The sequence below is a fragment of the Branchiostoma belcheri genome, unplaced genomic scaffold (assembly GCF_001625305.1).
Source record: "Branchiostoma belcheri isolate BF01 breed outbred unplaced genomic scaffold, Haploidv18h27 scaffold72, whole genome shotgun sequence".
NCBI lineage: Eukaryota > Metazoa > Chordata > Leptocardii > Amphioxiformes > Branchiostomatidae > Branchiostoma > Branchiostoma belcheri.
The window spans coordinates 1,222,631-1,244,916 of NW_017804376.1; the positions used below are offsets into that span (position 1 = coordinate 1,222,631).

Below are 22,286 nucleotides of genomic sequence, written 5' to 3' on the forward strand. Positions count from 1 at the left end.
CACTACAGTCACGAATGAAACATTTGAAATGGAAATTACAGCTATTTATCTGCTAGGACTTTCAGCTTACTTAAGCTATCTATGAAGACTTTGAAAATCTGTTCAATTGCTTGAGTAACAATTTCCTTGTATCTATCTCATTACCTGGGTGTCTAACCTTCAGCGACATATTAGGACTACGTTACCATACCTGGATTTTGATTCATAGATACTAGTACGCTCCAATACTGCACAGCCGTATCATAAACGTTCCAGTCAGTGCGTTTTGTTTGGTTGATCATTTATTTATTTACAAACCAATATTTTAACTGATGACAAATATAACGTAAATATATACAGTAGTTTCGTAGTCAACAGGAAGACATAATTATACAGGTATTGAATGAATGTAGGCTTCACTAATTAGGGCAACGTGCATCTAAACAAGACTACGAGCTAATTACGTGTACAGACTAGATAAAAGGGAAACAACAAAGAATCTGTACATGTACGAAGCCCCGTAGCGAAATATCCTGGTGGAGTCTGTCTGGTATTAGTCACTTAAATCTCGCCAGAGGGGGAATATTTTTCAAACGTAGGCACGCCTTTTTAAGATCGTGTCTAATTAAATTCAACACATTCGTCGTCAGTCAACCATACACTGAATAAGCTATATCCTACGACCATATGTATACTATCAGACTGTATTCAGTATTGCCTGAAATAGAAATTTAGTGTACATAACGTTATGCCACTATAAATACAGGATTCTAGATAAATTCTTGTATCTGCTATTGGCCCATTTTTGTTTTCGTCTATCCAAGGAGCTTTCTAACCTTCTTGGTCTATCTAGCAGCTTGTTCTAATCTCTCTCCCTAGTTCCATAGCCCACAAGGACAAATTCTTACCTTGCTTAACCTGCTCAAAAAGTGCCACCAAACATTTGGTAGACGAGTGTTGTATTTTCGCTACATCTTGAGCACCTCTCTGTTTTCTTGAAGTGTTTTTATTTCCCACGTCGGGTCGGGGGGTTAACTAGTAGAAGACAGTGGCTGCGCACGCCCTGGGGTAGAATTAGGCGCGAGAGATATGATCAAAGGATTCTCTACCCAAACACCGGAGGACCTCAGCCGGCTACTCAGGTATGAGATGACACAAAGATTACTGTGAAACAAAAAAGGAGCTTCTTACAGTTCTTGACGAAGGTCTGGGTATCGTCTTAAGTCGGGATGAGTGAAGTAAATTACAGGGCGGAGGTGGTAAACAAATTAACGGCAAATTAGAGAAACAAAGGGCGGTCTGCGTTTGTTGGTGCCGCCGGGTAATTTGGAACCATCGCTACCTGCTGAGTTTTCATTGAAAATCTTTTTCATCTTTCTTCAGTTGCTGCCCAGTGAGAGGTTTCATTATTGCCAATTTGTAATATATCTAAAGCTCCGAGCTGCGTTTTCTAAAATGGACGGTACCTTTCGTAACACGTACGTCCGCTTCTTACGAAAGATTTAAACTGCTTCTAGAGCAATGTTGCCTTGAGTCTACTACTAGCACTAGTATATCCTTGCTTTAATGTCGCTGTGTTTAGTTGGAATGTAGAAATATAACACAAAACGTAATTGGTGTATTTACCTGGCTACGTTTTTTAGATGAACATTGACAGAGATAGACCTATCTTTTTTTTAGATATTAGCTTTTACATACAATACTTGTTATGCAGACTGAATTACATATAGCGTCTAAAGTCTCAGAGCCGTATTAAAAGCTGACAGGTGGTTAGGGTGGCCTGTATTTATCAACTAAAAACATCTAGAAGGTTAGCTTATATATGTTTCATTGTTGGATAGGGTTTCTCAAAGTGGGAGAGAAAAATTCTCCATCTGTTACTTTGAAGTGAAAACCAGCCACAGTTGTGACAGATATGAAGGAACAGATGCATAGAAAACAGGAAAGTGGCGACTAAAAAGGGTAAGAGAAGTTAGGGCCCGACCAAACTCGTCGCACAAGAACTAAATGTGTGTTCTAGATTACGTCTGTCTTTGTATACAGGGAATGTTACAGTATCGTCAGGTCCTTGTCGACTGTCGGTTGTGGTTAAGTCTCACTGAAAATCCTACCACAGAAACAATATCAACGGTGGTGAAGTAATGTGGCCACATCTTAACGTTAACTTTATGGCAACCTGTTCTGTCACAGGACAGCAGAATTAGGTACGACACAGTCAAGACTGACCCACGACTGTCCACGACTTACAGTCGTAAACTTGTCGTGCGACAAAGGTGACTGGGCCCTAAGGACAGGTCCCCTTCCTCGAAAAAAATTATCTCCCATAAAATATCAGTCTACATCGAGGAAACATTTTAATAACACGGGGAAGGAGGTACCAACTGCAAGTTTGTGATAATATCAGCGTGGCCCAGTAATGGCTGGCCTGTGATCCGGATAATACCGGCCAGCTTACGCCTGTCGCCTTGCGGCTTGTCGGTGGATACGTGACGCGTCCCAGCACAATACTGCCGTCTTACCCAGCCCCGCCACCAGTCATGGGTGTTTACCCGCGTTTGTTCATGATTTAGGGGCTGGTACACTTCTAATCTCCAAGCAGATGATGGCATGTGAAATCGTAACATTGTCAGTCTCCGCCACATTTTTTTTACATAGTCAGATAGAAAGCAAGAAGACGGTTTTTTTATTCCTACATCTTGGAGACTATGTAGGGTTCTCATGAGAATTTAATTACAGTATAGGTAACTGTTATAGATTATATTATAGCTTCATTCTAAAGTCAAATATTAATTTTTTAAAGATTTAGGAAGGGTCGGTCACAAGGTTCTCTCCCAAAAAGAAACACCCTTACGCAGGTTAAGTCACAAAATAATGGTTCCAAATCACAGCGTATACGTAGGGGGCCTCTATGCCTCCAAAGAACCCTATGAACCGTAAGGTGTATTGCCAGTTATACTAATCTCATTATGACGTCCTTAATTCTCTGTACATTTTCTCTCCGTTCCAATTTGTCTCACACCCAACCTCAGCCCTTCTGTCGCCCGCGCCAGGCTCGGGGTTCAGCCATGTTTTGTGTGTTGTTGACCTTATCCTGTGAGAGGGTGTCATTAAAGGCTTACTTCATTTATTCCACACTGTTGAAGCAAAGCAACACGGCCTCCCTTTTTACTACAATTCCACGCCTGCATTTGCAAGCACACCTTGACGTCTACATTAGGTAGGACGGTTTGCATTTTAAGTACCTTAATCTAGATTGGGCATTTTCTTAATTCACTGTAACTATATTTTGGCAAAAGCAAGGCGGTTTAAAATGTGATTTGTAACCCCCTCGGTAAAAGAGGACGTCGTTATTTGGTTGACAACATGACCAACATCTGCTTCGAGACCATGCAAGTACCTGGTCGATTTTGTCGTACGGTTGTCTTACGATCTTCGTACGATCGCAAACTGTATTCTTGGAACAGTCGCATATGTGTCGTACAAAAAATCAGTTGTCTTCTTACCGAAAAGAGCTGTCTTAATCCCTCATTCATTGGTGGTTGGTTCTGTCACAGCTTGTTTGAAAATTCTACACGATCAAAATCGTACAACGTGACTTTACCCTATAGTAGTTAATCATAACAGACATGTATAAAGAGCCTTACTCAGGGGCGTACCACTAGTATTGGCCCGTGTTTACCACTCAACCTATTATTACATTCCTGAACAAGCCCTCTCCATCATGAGAACATTTCCCACAAGTCGCCCATTATTATAGGAATATCAATAACATGTACGTGCTCTCATGGCGACCTTTCTGAGCGCCCGGGAAGGTAGCCTCCTGTGCAGGCCTCCGGGCGGGTGGGAGTTTTGATACTCAGCGTTATTTTGCCAGAGAACGTTATACCGCCAGAGAAGGCTATGGTTGTGTCTGGCAATATTAAGTTCTCTGGCAAAATATCTAGAACGCAGTATCAAAACTACGAGGCTTCGGGAGGCAGCTGGAAAGAGTAGAAATTGGCCAAATAGAGAGATAACATGCCAGGGATGCGGCAAACTGTACTCTCTAGCAAACCAACTCCTCTGGCATGTTATCTCTCTATCTTGCCAATTTCTACTCTTTCCAGCCGCCTCCCGAATCCTGGTAGAGGCTATGAATACAAAACTCCCACCTGCTCGCTGGCTAGCCTCCACCAGGCCTTTCTACGGGAATACGTATGGTAGAATTCGGCAAAAAAGAGACTAAAATCGAAAATTGGCCAAGGGAGTCCGGCCGTGGGCAGGTAGTTTCTTTCCGGCCAGTCAAACCTACAAGGCGACCAAACTCCCCTGGCAAATATTCTCCTGTATATAGCCAGCGTAGTTAGTCTGGTAGAGACTACTCGGAGGCCTGCACAGGAGGCTACCGCCCGGTGCCGAGAGACGGGACGCAGATGCCCCGATAAACACTAATTAGCGTAATACGCAGATGTAACCTTTGTAACAGCACGTCATCCAGATATTATCCCGTCCCAGGCCGCTCATTACACGGCTTTTTGATCATCGGTGGACCGCCGGTGCTTATGATCCTTGGGTATACTTTATAATAAATGTAATACCAGCGTTCTATCCGTGTTTTTAAACTGTTTGTTTCTGTCGTCTAGCAACATAATAACCAAAACTGAGAGAGGGACGTTGGAAATGTAGGGATAGAAAATCTATACTTTTAATAAATATATATCAGCGTTTTATCCGTGTTTTTGGACTGTTTGTTTCTGTCGTCTAGCAACATAATAACCAAAACTGAGAGAGGGACGTTGCATATGTAGGGGTAAAATCTTTCAACTGTGTGAGAGTCTCAAATCAGACGACAATGGCATATAATGATCCCTGAAGTATCCGATATGGCTCGTTGGTTTCCCGCCCTTTTGTTACAAACGACAATTACTCATCGTTAATTGTAGGACAGCAATGATCTGGTGCAATTAAGTACCCAGGACGACTGTTGAACAGTTTAATTGAGTGATGATCCATATCGGCGATTTTATTCACGTATTCTGCCGCGCGCTCTGGGTTCAGACGACGCGATATCGAATGACAATTAGCGATAATTTCCCTTGAGCATACGGATTCGTGTAGGGCCTACGAACGTATTTCTTTTGTTATATCATAAACCACATGAATCCTACTGTATATAATTGAACAAAATATACAACATGTATGTGTATAAATTCTGAACGCGAGTGAATATATAAAGATAACCAATTTTACGAGGCTTAACTGTAAAGTATGTATGCACGACGAAAAATGTGACAGTAATTGAGTAAAATGTTGTAGTTTCGTTGCCCCCCCCCCACTAATTGTACAAAATATGATTGTATGAATTCTGACGCGATAGAATATATGAAGCTAGAAGATTCCATGCATGCGATTTATAAAGTTTAAGCAAGGACTGGTACAATGTCCTTCCTTTAAGTATAGATGCATGATTTAAAAAATATGACAGTAACTTGTTGTAGCTTCGTCGCCCCCCTCCCCAACCCTGAAAAAAATCCATCTAAAATTCCTCAAAAAAAAAAACGATGACACGTCTGTATCTGAATGGAAGTTGGAGGTGTTTGCTCTTTGTCAAAGGAAGTTTTACCCTGAACCGAGACGATCTGGAATTCATCAGACGTTGGAGGAAAGATTAACGAACCACAACCAGACACTCCAGTTCCTGGTAAACAAACGAACAAAAATGTACAAAATTATTCTTTACATAGAAAAAAAACACTACACAATGTATAAAATGTAAAATTATGAATCACAGATATCTAGCTAGGTAAAGATTTGTAATCAAAATGATGACTTGTTTTTATTTCGTGTACAGTTTTTATGGAAAAGAGGGAGGGGGCATGCCCCCTGCTGTTGTGCAACCTTGTCCAGCTTCCTGTTTCCAAGGTCGCTCGACCCCAATAGATTCGGCTACCACAATCAAACCTTAGTAGGATTATCTAGGCTTAAAGTATTAAATCGAACAAGTTTTGCTATAAATCATTTTTAATCATTACTTGTCCCAACCAGGAACTTCGTGGTCAGGTGAATTGGGTTTCAAAGTGTGGAAAGAAAAACTTGGCTTGTCTGGCGAGCATCCTTGTTTGGGTGTCTTAAGTGTTCTTTGTTTTCTGTGTTAAATGGAACGCAAGTGTACACAAAACGTACTTAAGATGCCTCCACTGCTTCGGATTATACCCCCCCCCCTCCTCCAAAGTGTTTCAGACGAGTTATGACTGTAATGTCTCTCTTTTATTAACCCACTGAGTAGTCTGAGGGGCACACGCCTGAGGTCGCTGTCTGGACTGTGTTAAACAAGTCGTTTGGTAACCAGAAACGAAACTACAAAGTGCGAATTTTCAACCTCACGTCTGAACGGATTTGCCAGCTTGTTGTCGGACCACAAGCAGTTCTGTCTCTTGTTAAGAAGTAGACCGTTTAATCACTCAAACTGTCAAGTAAAGTGTAGGCATGGATTTAGCACTATTTTGGGTAATATTTGTCAGATTATGTTGTAACAAGTGTTTTGTTTCGTCTCCGTACGGTTGTTTAGAGCTCCAGTCAGTGTTATAAATTGTTGGGATCCCTCCATTATTGGTGAGGTCTCGTCCCTACCAAATCGGCCAACCTTACCAAACACACCGCCGCCGATTCAGACTGTTTATTTACATATCTTTGTAATTGTTTAGAAGTTTTGCCAGAGGCAAGGGTCGGGATGTCATTTTGGGGCAAGTGTCACATGTAACCCTCCTACTCATGGGTGTCGGCCTGTCAAGCAACTCGGTTAGGCTTGAAGCCAAGGACCCAAAGCACTCTGGTAAATTCACCTGATGATCGCAGCTTCGAGTGAAACTGGAGCCTGGGTAATGAAGCCAAATTTCACCACATAAAACCCCACACAGTAGACATAGGTAACCCATGAGAATACACCAGACATCCTGTGACATTCCTGTGATGGATTTTGGCGCGTGCCTCTTGCACCGTGAAGAATCAATGTTACGGTATGAGTCTCCATCCTTCTCTCCTGAGAACAAGGCCACAAAAAAGGTTCGCAGGCGCGCCCTGTCTTTCCCAATAACTCACCATCGCTTACCCATAACCTCCAGGCTTCGACTCAAGGAACCATCAAAGAAATGGCCGTCTGTGAAGATAGATGTAAGACGGGGATAACACATAGCTCGGCTCTCAAATTTCTTTCCTGATCTCGTTTGCTCGCTCCTTTGGGGCCTGGCCAATTTTCGTGAAAGCAAGGCCGTGCAGTCTTCAATAGCTTTTTAAACTCTAGGACTTACAGACAATATCCGAGTAAACGTTTGATCCAGTAGTACAAAGTAGTATTTCTCAAAGTTACTCAACTCCCATATATGTACTAGTATGTATCACTCTTCGTGTGGGATAGTACCTTGTGCGAGCTCCCCTGTTCCTTAGGTAACGTTACATGCGAAGCTGAATCACTTGGGTATTTTAATGCCCAAGTGATTCAAAGTTCTGAGTGGCATTACGTCCCAAATTGTCAAAAATATATCTACCATATTCCTACCATCAACAGTAGAAATTTGGAACAAAAAAGTCAATACTAGTAAATAGCTGTGATTAGAGACAGACAGAAGTTTAAATGTGAAGTAACTTCTTTCCTCGGCGCAAAACTCTGACAGCGTTCTGTCACAGCAGTTCCAGTGCTAAAATAATGCTGAGTGAGAGCTGATATAGATTAAAAACAGTCCCTAAGTAACACACCCACTGTGTGTCATCTCAGTCAGTCCTTCATGAGAGCTAGCCTGGCCATGGGAAGTCGTCAGGTTTCTCCAGGCGAACTGATGAGTGTGGAAAGCGTGCGTGTGAAGCGGCGGGGTCAGGCAGGGGTAATCCCTACTCACGCTGATGGTACCGCAGAGTGCTGATAAACAACGTGACAACCTCTGACAGCCCGACCAACACCGCCGGTCAAGTACACTTCCAACATACCGGCGTGTCTGCTGGGCTTGTAAACACGAACAATCGACATATAATAACTTTAAAGGTACCAAACGCAGTTTTACGTCTTGAAAACAAGCTTTTTCAAAGTCAATATTCTAATCATTTCACTTAAATACATACTATTAAAGTTGAAACAACACTATGCAAATGTATGTATTTACGGAGCCAAAAAATGTGACGGAAAATGGCTACTGGTGGGGTCATGAGCTAATTTTGGGTACCACCCAGGAAACAGACATGTAGCAACTCTTACATTTACCCATCAATACATGTATAACTCTAACTGGGCTAATTTCTAGTACATTATCAGAGAAAGTAAAGCAATAGGAGACATATAAGTACTCTGTGATCAACTTTTACTACTACAATGAACTGCATTTGCTACTTGAAATTATGGGGTTTGACTTCTTTGAATTGAAGGCAGTGGATAATGAATAGTCCCACGTTCCAAATAATGAGTGGGTTTTGTGATCTTTAATAATAATAGAAACTAGGGAGCTTTAAATACAACCTCCTTGTAGAAATATAGTCTTTTAGTGATCATCTAAATGATATGAAGGATGGGGACTGTAGTCTGTTCCTGTCGGTATTATAGTGAGGACATTGCGTGGCTAACAAAATGTTCTTCATTTTCCACTGCATTCATTGTGGAAGACATAAGCGGTCCTGTTTTCTCTCTATATATACTAAGCCCATTGTGAGTTACTTAGTATCTAGCGATCTCTCTAGTCATTAGCGTGTATAGTTTATAACGGGTAGTGGTCCGAACGGTTTGTAGCGGGACAAGTCAGAGTTGGTGACAGACGTTAGGCATGTACAGGGTAGAGGTGTCGGCACGTTACACCGGCTGGGAGGGAAGGTCTTTACTGTTTAGTCTGTTTTCACTTCATACAAACATCTACTGGACTTTGTAGTCGCTGACAAAGTGCTTGAAACGTTTAAATCACACCATGCGCTCTTTTGTTCGCGTTTTTAGCCATCTCCAGCTGCTTATGAACTGAAGTTTAGTAACTATGAAACAGTAAGTAGAAAAGTATAGTAAAGTAGCGGATGCTACTGTCTGACAGTTTTAACGCAGTTCCTTGGGTAGCAGTTTCCTTGTTTTGTATGAAATAATATGTACATTCTTCAACAGTTTAGAAAGCAGTGTATGTATGCAGAAGCTTGTGGTAGTTCTAAATTTGACATATTTTGGGTGACATCATCTTTCCACAGTGACTGATAAAAAATCAGGTGTTGACGCACAGAATTATGAGTTGTACCTCATATGGGCAAGACTAAAAAGAGGAATCTATGTCCTTTCAGTATCTCAATTTTTAGAGTCAAATCCGACTCAAACGAAAGACAGCCCAAACGCCTCACGTCGACACTTGATTGTTCCCTTCCCGTTCGCTTATCGCGAGCGAGCTTCAGGATTTATCACGTGTCTCCTTTATCACTAAAACTGTTCGCGCTGTCGCCTGGCCAATTCTGAGTCACCTTCCGTGATACTCCGCAGGCCCGCCGGGCCCAGGCAGGGTTCGGGACCTTTCGCTTCCCATTTTTGTCTGTAATTGACAGTACCCCGTGTTCCACTTCCGCCACACATACGGTACCGTGTCGCTCGTAAATAGGTACTAAATCAGAACCGTTTGTTTGTCGCATTCCTTTCCCGAAAACCGCGTTAAATAAGGGATTTGTGGGACAACTGGCAAGTTGTTTTTTATGCTACAGACTACAGTAGCAAGGCATTGTAATTCCAAGTACACACGCTAGGTGGTGTCTGAATTACTCATGCATGGTTCAGCAATCAACCGATCTATGTTCTCAGGCTCAAAATTGACACTTTCGACTTTACCATCGAGAATTTCGACGTGTTTTAAGATACGTTTTTTTATTTCTTAATTATTCTTAATTTGTTCTATTTGTCGGTGTTTCTCGTTAAAATACGTTAATACGACTTTCTAGTGATCAAAAGCCAAAAAGACACTGAACCAGTCCCTTTAAAGGTAACAGAACCTTGCAAGAACACGTCCTTAATTTAATAAACCAAGCCGAAGTACTTAATAGTACATCTGCTTGGAGATTACAAGAACGGTGCCTTTAGTGACTATTCAGTCTTTCCTAGAATTATCGCAGAGTGGAACTCGCTGTCACCAAGTACAGTAGGGGCATTGTCATTAGATAGCTTTTAAAACAATGTCTAGAGTTAGATGTTCAAGGGTTAGGTGTGACAAGTCGATTGGTGCAATGTGGCCAGCTGCCGCCGCGCCGCGTGTCTGCGAAGGTGGTGTGTTACGCCGAAGGGCGGTTACTAGTATTCCGGCTATACAGATACAGATACAGAAACTATGGTCACGTCCACGACTCTCTAACACGCCTCACCTCAGCTTCGTGTTGTGCAAACACACACCCAAGGCTTCCACAATAACGCACTGTTTTCAGCAGGGGAGGGCTGGGCTCTTATTGACTCGCGTGCCTGAGTCGGGCTGCTGTAACTACCATTCCAACTTCCTCTGTGCTGAAAGGCTGAAAGGAAACTTTGTGGAGTGCAGATAAGAGAGGGATTGGTTCCGCTGTACATGGGAGAGTACAGATTGGCATCTGTTCCCATCTGGCTAAACCACCGAGAAGGGTCGAGGAAGAGCTTTCTGATAGTCTCCACCAGACTCTTTTGCAGGCTGAATGAATAGTAGAAATCAGCCTAAAAAAGAGTGTAGCTGGGAAGGGGAGTTGGCCGGCCACAGAGCAGGCAAACTTGACCATCTATGCCGGCCAACTCCCCTGGCCAGCTACATTCTTTTTAGGCCGATTTCTACTATTTATTCAGCCTGCAAAGGAGTCTGATGGAGACTAGCTTTCTGAGTCGCCACCAAGTCTAGGACAAAACTTAGTCAGCGTGACATTTATGACATTTGCGGTGAACTTTCATAGGGTGCATCTATCAGAAGTGATAAATGGACATACCTGAAATGGTTGTCATATCCGGTACACAATAAAGGCATCTAATTTACTGAGGAATTAAGAAATTCCACTAAAACCAAAGAGATTACTATCTGTTACAAATACTACAGTTAGTCACATTTTGTTTGTTTAATTCGGATTGTATCGTGTGAACATGGATGGAGTTAAAAGATGCCCATGGCGTGCATTGAAAGCCCTTTCAGTTTTATGTAAATCAATTCTCCACTCTTTACTCGAATATCAAAAAAGTGAAAAGTGAGCATTCCAAATATCTATGTCATTTCCGGTACACAATAAAAGGGGTCAAGTTTACGAATAAATTAGAAAATTCCACAAATCTGACAGAGCCTCTAACTTTTACAAATGCTTTATTCAGACAATTTTCTATTCTTTGCCAGTATCATAATTGTTGTCTTGGCCCGAAATCTTGTCAACCATTGGTTAATTGGAACAATGGTCAGCTCTCACCGCGCAGGCGCATGCCTACCTATGGGGCCTTGTAGCCATTGGCGATCAGATGACAGTGGTTAGTGACATCATCACGCCTCGGAGACTCCCAGCTTGGCGCACGCCCCTACAGCACACAGCAACCCGACCGGCTCCCTGAAACATGCACGCTGCGTTCTGAGTTCACCCCGCCAGTACAAGATGCAATGTCGGATTCGCGACGTCTGAGGATATATCTGCCTGCGTGGATTCTGTTCTTGTTGGCCCTGGTGACCCCAGCGTTGGGACGAGGCTTCTCTTTTTATTGGGACCAGTTATCGCCGTCGTAAGTACATGTACCTACTGCATATACACGGTCTAAACACACACACACCGCGGCATAGCGCTATACCCAGGGGGGAGGATACGCTATTTAGACCAAAATACTCTCGCTAAGCACTCGATAAGTGCCTCTCCTCTTACCATAACATTTATACGGGAGAAGTCTGTTTTCCTTAGTATCTAAAGCTTTGTAGAATATCATGTTTTAACCGTGGAATCGCTGTGCTTTGGGAAGTAGCGTGCAGAGCGTTGGGAACATTTCGCTTGGTTCACTAGTTGCACCATGGATAAGTACACGTTCTTACACGGGCTTTATCTGGTCGTACAATCACTGCCTGGGGATAGAAATCACATTCGACACACAGAAGCGCGTTTTGCCTTTGCCCCGACACATGTATCCACGTCGTTTGTCTAGCGAGCACTACAGAGATTGTGACAACTGTGTACCGAGTCTGTAGAGTGTTTGTGTGCATAGGTGTACTTCTCTTGGGGGCGAGGACGTCAATTCTTTACAAGCGGAACACGTTCGGCAAATATTGTGTAAGAAAACTGCGAGTAAGCATGTGTGCTAACAACGCTGTGTGGATAGGTGTTAGGGATTTCTAGTAAATTCTCTCCATTGGTGAGGGGAAAACGTGCACGTTGTACCGAAGCACAGAGGAAGCTCTCTCTACCCTCTCTGCCCCTGAGCGGATGTCATACATGCCTGTTACACAGCGAGGCGGTTTCTTAGGAGACCTCGCAGAAATTTTGGCCGGCTTTCAAATGTTTCCTGCGACTTCTGGTTTACATGGGGCACTGATTCGATTTGGGTTCCGAGCAGTCACAGCTCGGTTTACGGTGCATACGTCTTGTTTTCACGGACATGCCAGTTACAATATCGCCAGTGGTAAAAGAAAGGAAGCTTTTAAACCTTTTACGTGTACAAACAAACCTCTGTTCTGTTGTGCCCTTGTTGTAGAAAACCGTCTGCCCCAAGCACTTGACCCCTCCTCTGAATTCTAATTCAAAACCGCCCTCCCCGTGTTGGTCTCGTTAAGAAACGCCAATTACACGTCTAAAACGACCACTTCTTGTCGTCAGTTTGGAAGGAAATGCTAAGGAACAGTGGTCTGGTGTAGTAGTGGTGTAGTAGACCACGTTAGAAAAGGAAAACAGTACTGGCTGTGGTAACATAATCTACCGATAATTCAGGAAACCAGCGAAGTGTGAGGCTTTACCTGCCTGGATTAGGGCTTGTCACAGGAGGGCAAATACTTGCTGACGTAACTATAGGTGACTCAGGCATAGACACGTAATTCTTGCATTTCTAGCACAGAAAATGTCGCTTTAACAAAAAATGTGGACCCCAGAAGAACACAAGAAACTTTGCAACAACCTTAAATGCTTAACGCACAATTTTTGCTGTTGTATTGACTTCGAAAATATATTTGCAGACAACAAAGTCAGATAATTGTTTAGGAAGCCACACAGTTGGAAATATTTCGTGTCAACAGAGTTATGGCTTCGTCGGATCATGCAAATTTTGTGTTCGTTTTGTTGCTTTTTTCCAGACTGGCTAAGTCTACAATCATTCTGCATCATAAAAATACATTTCCATAACTATGTTAGTACCCTAGTATGAATGTCCATTGAGCTTGGGTCCCACGATACATGACAATAGACCTTACGTTTGTCATGTAGTTCGTTAGCACCCTATTGTTAACACCCTATTGTGTTTTGGGGTCATTGTCTGATGTCTAGCAAGAAGCCTTGTCATTTGTCGTGTACTATTGTTATTATCTTTTGTTTTGCTGGAATCTAGACTATAGACTACGTACCTAGTTCACAACTACATGGCACAAATACACATCTTGGTTTTGGCTTTTCTTTTTTTCCCACGAGAATGGCCATTGTTGGGTTTATGTATAAAACAAACACCCCGTATACTTGTATTTATGTCCACTTGTTTGTTTGTAGGTACATGTATAGGTGTAGAAGCATTTGAAAAAGCCACTGTACAGTGTACTTCTGTTGTGCAAGTTAAATATATCAATAATAATGTACTGGTGTACTAAAGTCATAGACGTATAACTTTACAAGTGCTTAAATTTTTATCTATATTATATCAAATTATATGTTTATATATAAAGTTTATAATTGTAGAAGGCCAGTCCCTGCGAAGGAGGATGGTCTTGTACTTTTGCAATTGTAATGTCATTAAGGTATTCATATGTATTCTTTTATAAAATACCTGTAATTAGTAACGAAGGCTAGTTTAATAATGTCATGTTTCAGCTATACAATATACTATCACAGTATTCGCCCTTTCACGTGAAACACCGTATAAAGGTGGTCAGCTATACAAGATACTATCTATTCGCTCTTTTGCGTGGTCACTGACTGCGAATCTGCGACCCGGAATGAAACGGTTGCCGGTGTCTGTCTGTCTGTATAAGCCTAAAGGTGTTCTTCTCATGCCGTCTCCACTCAGCAGATATAATCGCCCCGACAGGTCTGCACACACGGTATCGGCCAGCGCGTTCTCACTCCCTTTGTGCCGCCGATACCGGCCCGTCAGTCTGTCCGCGTGTTTCTCGCAGGGCTAAATGGCGCGGAAATAATCATACTCAAAAGGCACAAACAGAGCAAAACAAAGCTAACGATATCAAAGCATGGCAGTTATAGAATTGAACTTTCTCATTGGCTTTCTCTGAGTATTATAACATTTAGATACAGCGCACTTGACTAGTGATTTCTTCACTGTGGTTTTAGTACAAAAGCGTAAACAGAGCAACTTAGAACATAAAGCTAACGATATACCAAAGCAAAAGCTAGCAGTTATCGAATTGAAATTTTTCGCTAGCTTTCGCTGAGCGACAATATTAGCCTCTACCAGGCTTCGGGAAGCGGTTGGAAAGAGTAGAAGTTGGCCAAGTAGAGAGATAACATGCCAGAGGAGTTGGTTCGCTAGAGAGTACAATCTTCCTCTCAGTCTGGCATGTTATCTCTCTATTAGGTCAATTTCTACTCTTTCTAGCCGCGTCCCAAAGCCTGGTAGAGGCTACGACAATGTTGCAACCTTTAGATAAGATATACAGCTCACTTGACAAGCGATTAGGAGCTTGAGTGTTCTTCCACGTGGTTTTAGTCCAACATTTTCACAGACCTGACTAGGAGTGTTTATTGATTTACTGTAGGTGTGTGTGACCTGTGCACGCTTGTTTTACCGTGCTGTGGTACCGACCGATCCGATTCACTGGGCCTGGCTGTGTGCACCGAAGCGCATTTTAATCTCTGTGTTTGGGATAGAATTTAACTGTAAACTTTGGCCTGAAAGCCCGGCATAGTGGCCACAAGAGCTCAAAACACCGCTCTGAATGAAAAACACACAATCCCGTGAATAAGCAAAACACCGAGGTCTCTCGCCATGTTCTGTTGAAAAGAGCTGTACCCGCCCGCCATTCTACCTGCCATATTAGCAGACTTAGGTTAGAATGTTGCCACCCATGCGGAAAATCTGGCTTTCAGATGCGGCCGGACGACCCAAAGTTTAGGAATTCTAGTGTTTATATTTCTTTGCGAGAATTAATGGCAAGTGTTTGGTGAAGGCATAGCAGCTGGTGCGATATTGAAGTACACAAGAAAGCCTTTCAAGGATTTGCAACCTGAACACCACACATCTAGACGTTGTGAACTCTTTCGCTTTCTGTTTATAGCTGGATAGAAGTAATATATTTCTCACATGGTCACTGTATGGCTGTTACCTTGTTGTTGTCCTGTTTGTGAGGTTGGTTGATAAATGTACGTGTATGGCGAACAGCTTTCAGCACCCAGAACTCATGTGTACAGACAAGATAGCTGGGATAGCGCCGGGAGCATGAGAAAACTGTAGCCTGTGTCAGTCTGTGTAATGTCACCCTCCAACTATGCAGAAAATGTCGTGCTACACAGCGAGTCAGGATTTTACCCCGAACGCTAAAAATTTCTCCACCATTCTGTCGCCGTTCTCTGTGTGTTTTTGTGAGTGAGTTACACCTCTCGAGCTCTCCGGGAATTCAAACATGGGAGGTCTGGTGTAACAAATGGAACGCCCTCCCCTCTCAGACAAGCTAAAGCTGGGTTAAGTACATGTTTGTCTGCTTGTCTTTCGACGCCCCCAATTTTAGCGCCGCTCAACGGTTCGCTACTTTCACATTATGTCCGTCTGTTAGAGTGCATTTGCACTGACCTGTTCCTTCTCAGCACAAATTAACGGCGGCACCTGCGGCCACTTTGTTCACAAAATATTCCACTTTTTCCCGCAAAAATCTGATTTTAAAACCGCTGTACAAAACTCAGGAGCAAGTACAATTGGTAATTTTACTATTGTTGAATTGTTGTCAAAATTTCTTAATTAAGTTGTAGCGTTTAGACGTAGTATTAGACCTTTTTAGTCGTTTGAAAGGAATAGACAGATGTAAACCCCCTTACAAAACTCACCTGTTAGAAGAACTGAGCATAACAAAAACACCAACACAATTGTTGGGTGGTAAACCTGGGGTTATTGTAAAGAGGTGAACCTTGCGACCTCTTGCACTCTTTTGGCAGCTGTGTATATAGCTGCACTTGTATATAGCAAAACAAAAATCCAAGCACTTCAAGAACGATAGCACAGAGAACAAACACATGGTCAACTTTTCGAAATGCCAGTTAAACCCTATTGTAGCTAATGGTGGTGACTTGGCAACTTGAGTCTTGTCGTTTGGGAAATTGGGAGTTTTTAGACCTAACTATTTCGTACACTTTTCTTGCATTTTCCCACGGTAAAAATTGCCGGTGTTTGGCCGACGACTCGACGCTTTTCCGTCAATGTTGTAACAAACATCCGAAGCAAATTTGCAGGTTAGGGACGATTCACTAATGATGATAAGGGGGTCTGTAGAACGCACATGTTCATAACAAGGACCACAATTTCTATACAAGAAATTATCCTTTATCTTAAATCATTAATGCTTGACACCTTGTGAGTTAAGATCATATCACATAAACGGAGGTCAGTTTACAAAAACAGTCAGAACAACCATGTCGGAACAACCGTTTAAGATATTCCGTGGTTTGCCCCTTGGCGATGAATTTTCCGACTGGCGCCTCCTCTAATTTCTAAGGTAATCACTTGTGTTTGTTTCCAGAGAGACCCTCCCTGTACTGTAGTGGTCCCGAGTGTGTGTGTTGAATTATTGATAGTGAGAGTCCAGCGGTATTGTTCCTCAGTGTCTTGGATACCTGTGCGGTTGTCGTATTGCGGACCGTGCCATCCCGCTAGCCTCCTTGGCAGGCTATAGGACTGGGCCTTTTTTGGGGCTAGGCCGACACAAGATACCCTGGATTCTTAGCCTCTGCCTAGCCTGGTAGCCAGCCTATTAACTTCAGTACGATCTCTCTGTCACTTCGACTACAGACTCGGAGTGTGTACCAGAGCTGAATAGGCTGGCTTCCAGGCTAGGCACAAGATGCCTTGTACCCAAGTGACATGTTTTCAGAAAGAAAACGCATTACATGAGCTCCCTAAAAAGCTAAAGACCCCAGTCATTGGCTGCTCAGTAGGCTACCGTTCCACCATTTGCCACAGCAACAGGCTGGCAGCACATCCTGATTTTAGGAACGGCTGTCCCTAGTTTTCCTTCAACGCTTGCAACTTGGCGACGATATTCGCACTAATGAGGAACGGGAACCGCATCAGTCTTAACCCCCAATCCTAGGGTGAAACGGACCTACATTCTTGCTGTAACAGTTGTCCTGGTAGTTACGTTTTCAGAATGCCACAGTCAGCTACTCAGCGCAAAGCTACACCCCTTCTGTGTGAGTAGCCAGGCCCCGCGGCGGTGGGGAAAAGTTTTTAACGTGTTATTTTAACATAGCCGGCCATCCTACAGTAGCCGCCGAGAGAAGGTTCCACTCCGCCCACGGGCTATGTAGGATGGCCGGCTATATTAAAATAACGCGTTAAAAACTCTTCCCCACCGCCACGGGGCCTGCACAGGAGGCTACTGTGTGAGGATATCATAGAAATGCTGGGGTTACCCGAGACATTCAGGCCCAGAAGCGATCCAAGATTAACGTGGTGTTTACATTCGCAAATTGATGGTCTGCGATGTACTTGATAAGATAAATACTGCACCTGCCTGTACGTTACCATGTTTAGACAGGACCCCGTCATAGCTAGTATATCGCGGAGGTTGAAAAACAAATAAAAAGTCCTAAAAACCAGGCCTTCAGGACATGCCACGCGTACAGCAAGACCAGAAATTATGACTAACTTCCGAATCACGCATAAAAATAAACTAAAGATACAGTTACATACATTAATATGGCGCAAGACGTTATGTCATTGCTTTCCATCGCCATATATAATATAAACAGATGGTTACAGTGGCATATTCCATCACAAGTGTTTACATTTAATTACCATTACATTTTTGCCGTTTGCATAACGTTGAAACAATATAATTTGAGTCAGAGAATTTTGCATATGCTGATAGTAATTGATGTATGGGATTTTAGTATAGCCGTGCCATATGGTTGATTTGGGGAGGCAATTATGAAATTGCTTTTATAATCCCAGCTAATTGCACATTGAAGACCGATTTATACGGATAGTCTATATTTAATCTTTTAACTTAACCATACCGCGTACTGTTCATGAAGCTTTACTTTACTTTACATACCAATTTCGAACCGTAATCTTCTTGTTGTAAACCTTCGTTTGTTGTGAAATCCACAGGACTTCCCATTTGGAGTGGTTCTTCGTAATTAGATTTCTCTGCTCAAACGCTGAGTAGAAAATAAGCCACAGGCAATCTGCCGGTACAAAAAGAACCGTAATTTGCTTACGTTCTCACATTTCAAACCGCGGATTTTGGGTGGCTTTGATACGTTCATTTGAAGAATGCCTGTTGTACTGTAGAAAAGATAGGAAGTCAGTGTGTGGTTCCTTGGCGGTTCAAAGAATATAAAAGAGAGATACGTTTGGATGTAATCTTGTCTGGGTCTAGCCACATCAAACAAAATGGCGGATGATCTTGACCCATCACCCTTTTTTCGGAACCACAACAAAAAAGAAAATGCTTCCCGCGTTTCCCCTTAAAAGCCAGCAAAGTAAGCAGAACGTTCAATTAAGTTGTAGGATAAGTTTCCGGGTGGTTGTCCTGGCGGGACCTTTGAGTATTTGTGCCTCGCAGTCCTGGACGAGACACGTGTCTAGCCTATCAACAATGTGAGTCAGACAATGTAACCACTGTTTCCCTCCTGGGAAAGCCAGAAAACACAGTTTAAAGACACGTCGTGGTTTAGCGTTAATCCTTTGTTTTGCTTGCTGGTAAACATATAAATTCTGGCCTTTTTTTTCAGTGATGAAAACTTAAACCTACAACTATAAAAGCCCGTGTTGAAATATCTTCCTACACAAATAAATAATCTCGGAGAAAAGTTCAACGTACAATGTCCGCAGCACTTCCGTGACTTCAAGGCCGGGTTCTATTAAAAGACTAAATGACAAGGAAGTTAACGTTGTTCTGCATTCAAGACGATGCTAGGAAGTTCTGAACGCATGTTCTACCAAGGTCCCGGTCGCATATGTCGCACGATCGTCGTACGATGCGGGCACGATAGTCGTGCATTTGTCGTACAAAATTCAGCTGTAGTGTTTTAGAGAAAGCTCTCTGACATCTTTGTCGGCTGTTTGGTGCTGTCACTGTCTGCTTTGATATAGATTCTAACAGTTACTTCAAAATGATCATATGACGTCCTAGGACGAATGTGGCTGCATTGTAAGATAGTCGGGAAAGAACTTAGTTATAAAGTAGGACAGACCGCGACAAGGCACCGAGGTGTAACCACACCAGTCCCAGAATGACAAAAATGCCGGCCTGTGTGGTTGTACCAACAGTAATCTGACCTATAAACCCTCCGATAACTCCGGCAAACACGTCTCCACTCTTAAACCTGCGCACCTCATCTCCGATCCTGTTACAACAGTAACAACCGCACACATCACCCCGGGGGGTACCTGGGTCTTCCATTACAATCACCGTCGTACGAAATTATCCCTGGGCCATTAGCGTTCCGATCAAAAACAGGGAAGGGCCCCTGTTGGTAGCCTCTACCAGGCTTCGGCTGGAAAGAGTAGAAATCGGCCAAATAGAGAGATAGCATGCCAGGGGAATTGGTCTGCTGGAGAGCTCGGGAGCGGCAAACTGTTCTCTCCAGCCGACCAAACTCCCCTGGCATGCTATCTCTCTATTTGGTCGATTTCTACTCTTTCCAGTCGCCTCCTGAAGCCTGGAAGAGGCTAGGAAAGGTGAGGAGGTGGCCTGTCACTGTTTCTTGTCGTCGGAGTGACGGGTCACGAAACGGGGTCACAGGTGAAGTGATGATACGAATCTGGGTTTAGAAAACGTCCGCCCAGTTATCTCAACTGTCAGAGCGAATCTGCGTTTAGAAAACGTCTACCCAACTGTCGGCATGTCATTGTTGCGTATATAACTGACATAACGTCAATGAAAACGTATTTCTCCGGTTACAATACCGTTACAGAGACAGGTGTATGCGGATGTGTGTAGTTTTATCAACAACGCTTCATGCGTTAAAGCTAGCCCTCGTGTACTAAGCATCACTTGTAAACAAACTTCTGAAGTGCACAAAACATGACCTAAACAGAGTTCAAACGAACCATGCAGAAGAAAAAATACGGCAACATAATTGAAATGTAACAATTCTACACGTATAATTTCATTGTATATGTTCAATACAATTATTGTGTATGGAATTAAACAATTACTATTTCTGGAAAGTTTGTTACTACAAAAGATCAACTTCTAAAGATTTTTCGCATGCCTGTCTAACCTACCATGGGGGTTGTCGCGCTCTAGATGTTACCAAACATAAACGAACTTCAGTAGAAAATTCTGTGGTACGGGTTTGTGAAAAGAAAGGAATAAACTCTCCAAAATCCCACTTTTGAGCATGAAAAACCATGGCTTAAACATGATTTTCAGTCTCTTCTATCTACATACTACTCTCCAAGCAGAGGTTGTGGGGGGGATGATCGTTAGCTTTTTATATAAATCAAATCAAATCAAATCAACTTTATTGCTCAACAATTGCAGCTGGTACAATGTATATATGGCCGTTTTTTTGTCGGTGGCCGGCGACCTTCTCTGGCTACGGATACTGCCTGGCCAATTTGATACTGCTTTTTGCCACCGAGAGGGATCTACTTGGAGAATGTCGCACTTTCTGGGTAGAATATCGAGTCTATTATCGACCGCTGAGGTCGAGCATGATACGATATTATCCAGACAAATCTGTGTAGATTGATACGATTGCACCCCGCGGACTAGAGCTGCGGTTATAGCAACCAATCAAAACATAATTTGCCACGAAATCTGTGATATGCATGTGCATCATCATCATCAGTCTGTTACTAGCAATCTAGTTGGCACATGGCGTCAAGAATACATATTTGTAGTCAGAGGTGAAACTAGTCTGACGGTCTTAAGGTATTTAGATCGTACACTATTTCTGAAATATTTCATCGCCTTTGTAGCTCTTTCATGCCTAGTTCAGAAAGCTGTCTTAAATGTTTGTGCTGTATATCACTAGTAGTATTAGCTGTTGCGCTCTGTATCATACCGTTATCGTACGAAAACACGCAATTACTTAGGATCCTAAAAATAACCGGCTTTTACTACTACTCCGGGATGATGGTAAAATGGTTAAGTATTCAGTAATTTTCTTCGACTTCGGGCACGATTTCGAAATTCTTCACATGAGAAACTCAAGTACAGTTTATATTAGCCTATTCGAACGGAACGAATTTTGTCAACAGTTTTGCCGAGGCTATTCCGGTGAATGGAGGGGGAGGTATGTGCTGTAGACAGATGTATTTCCGAAACTCATTGACCACCAACAACTGTTCATGAGAACGCCTGAGTGTTGAGTGTGGGGGAGCGAAACCACCAAAGGAGTAATCGAAAACATAATTTGGATGTTTCTGTCTTCTTTGGATTGTTATTTTGGCGAAGCATTCATACATCGTAATCTTATGATTGATATCATTCATATACCCCACAAAAGCCCCACAAAAATACCTAGTGTGACTAGGTGTTAGAAATTCTGTATAGGTACCGTATATAGTCTCACCGTGTACTTCTTGTAGAGTAGATTATACTTTCCTAGAATTATTAGGTTCTAGAATTTGCCATATGTTGCATCATATAATGCTATTGCATTCGTTAATAGGGCTGATGCTACGATGTTTGAGATATTTCCTTGTGAAGTTACTAGCAGGGCTAGTGAGTTTCCAAACGTTACCGTCTGTCCCACAGACACTTGAACCAAGGACATTATCCTGTATAATGTCCTTGCTTGAACCCAGTTAGTAGAGATAAACACAGTTAGGCCGTGATGATAGTGTAATCACGGTGCCGAGTTGGGAGGATTAGCCTGTACATTATGTGGACGGCAGAGGAAATCCCTCGTTAAGATAAATCCCCCCTATCAGACAATGGAACGTCCTACAATTTGTTCTAGCAACATTCTATGCTTTGCGTTCTATTTTAGTCTCCCCTATTCTATACAGACAATTCTATATTTACTCTATTGTA

At 42.7% G+C, this 22,286-nt stretch overlaps 1 protein-coding gene across 2 annotated transcripts in view; it reads left to right on the forward strand.

Annotated features, from left to right (window-relative positions):
- The window catches only part of LOC109485069 (ephrin-B2a-like), a 46,370-nt gene that overhangs the window by 10,720 nt on the left and 13,364 nt on the right, over positions 1 to 22,286 (forward strand). The window contains exon 1 of one of the 2 annotated variants that reach the window (XM_019788497.1): positions 11,383 to 11,665. The exons of the other annotated variant lie outside the window; for it this stretch is intronic. Coding sequence (XP_019644056.1) covers positions 11,547 to 11,665 — 119 coding nt within the window. The 5' untranslated portion in view covers positions 11,383 to 11,546. Of the gene's footprint in view, positions 1 to 11,382; positions 11,666 to 22,286 lie in introns of those variants that run through there. 2 annotated transcript variants of the gene reach the window in all.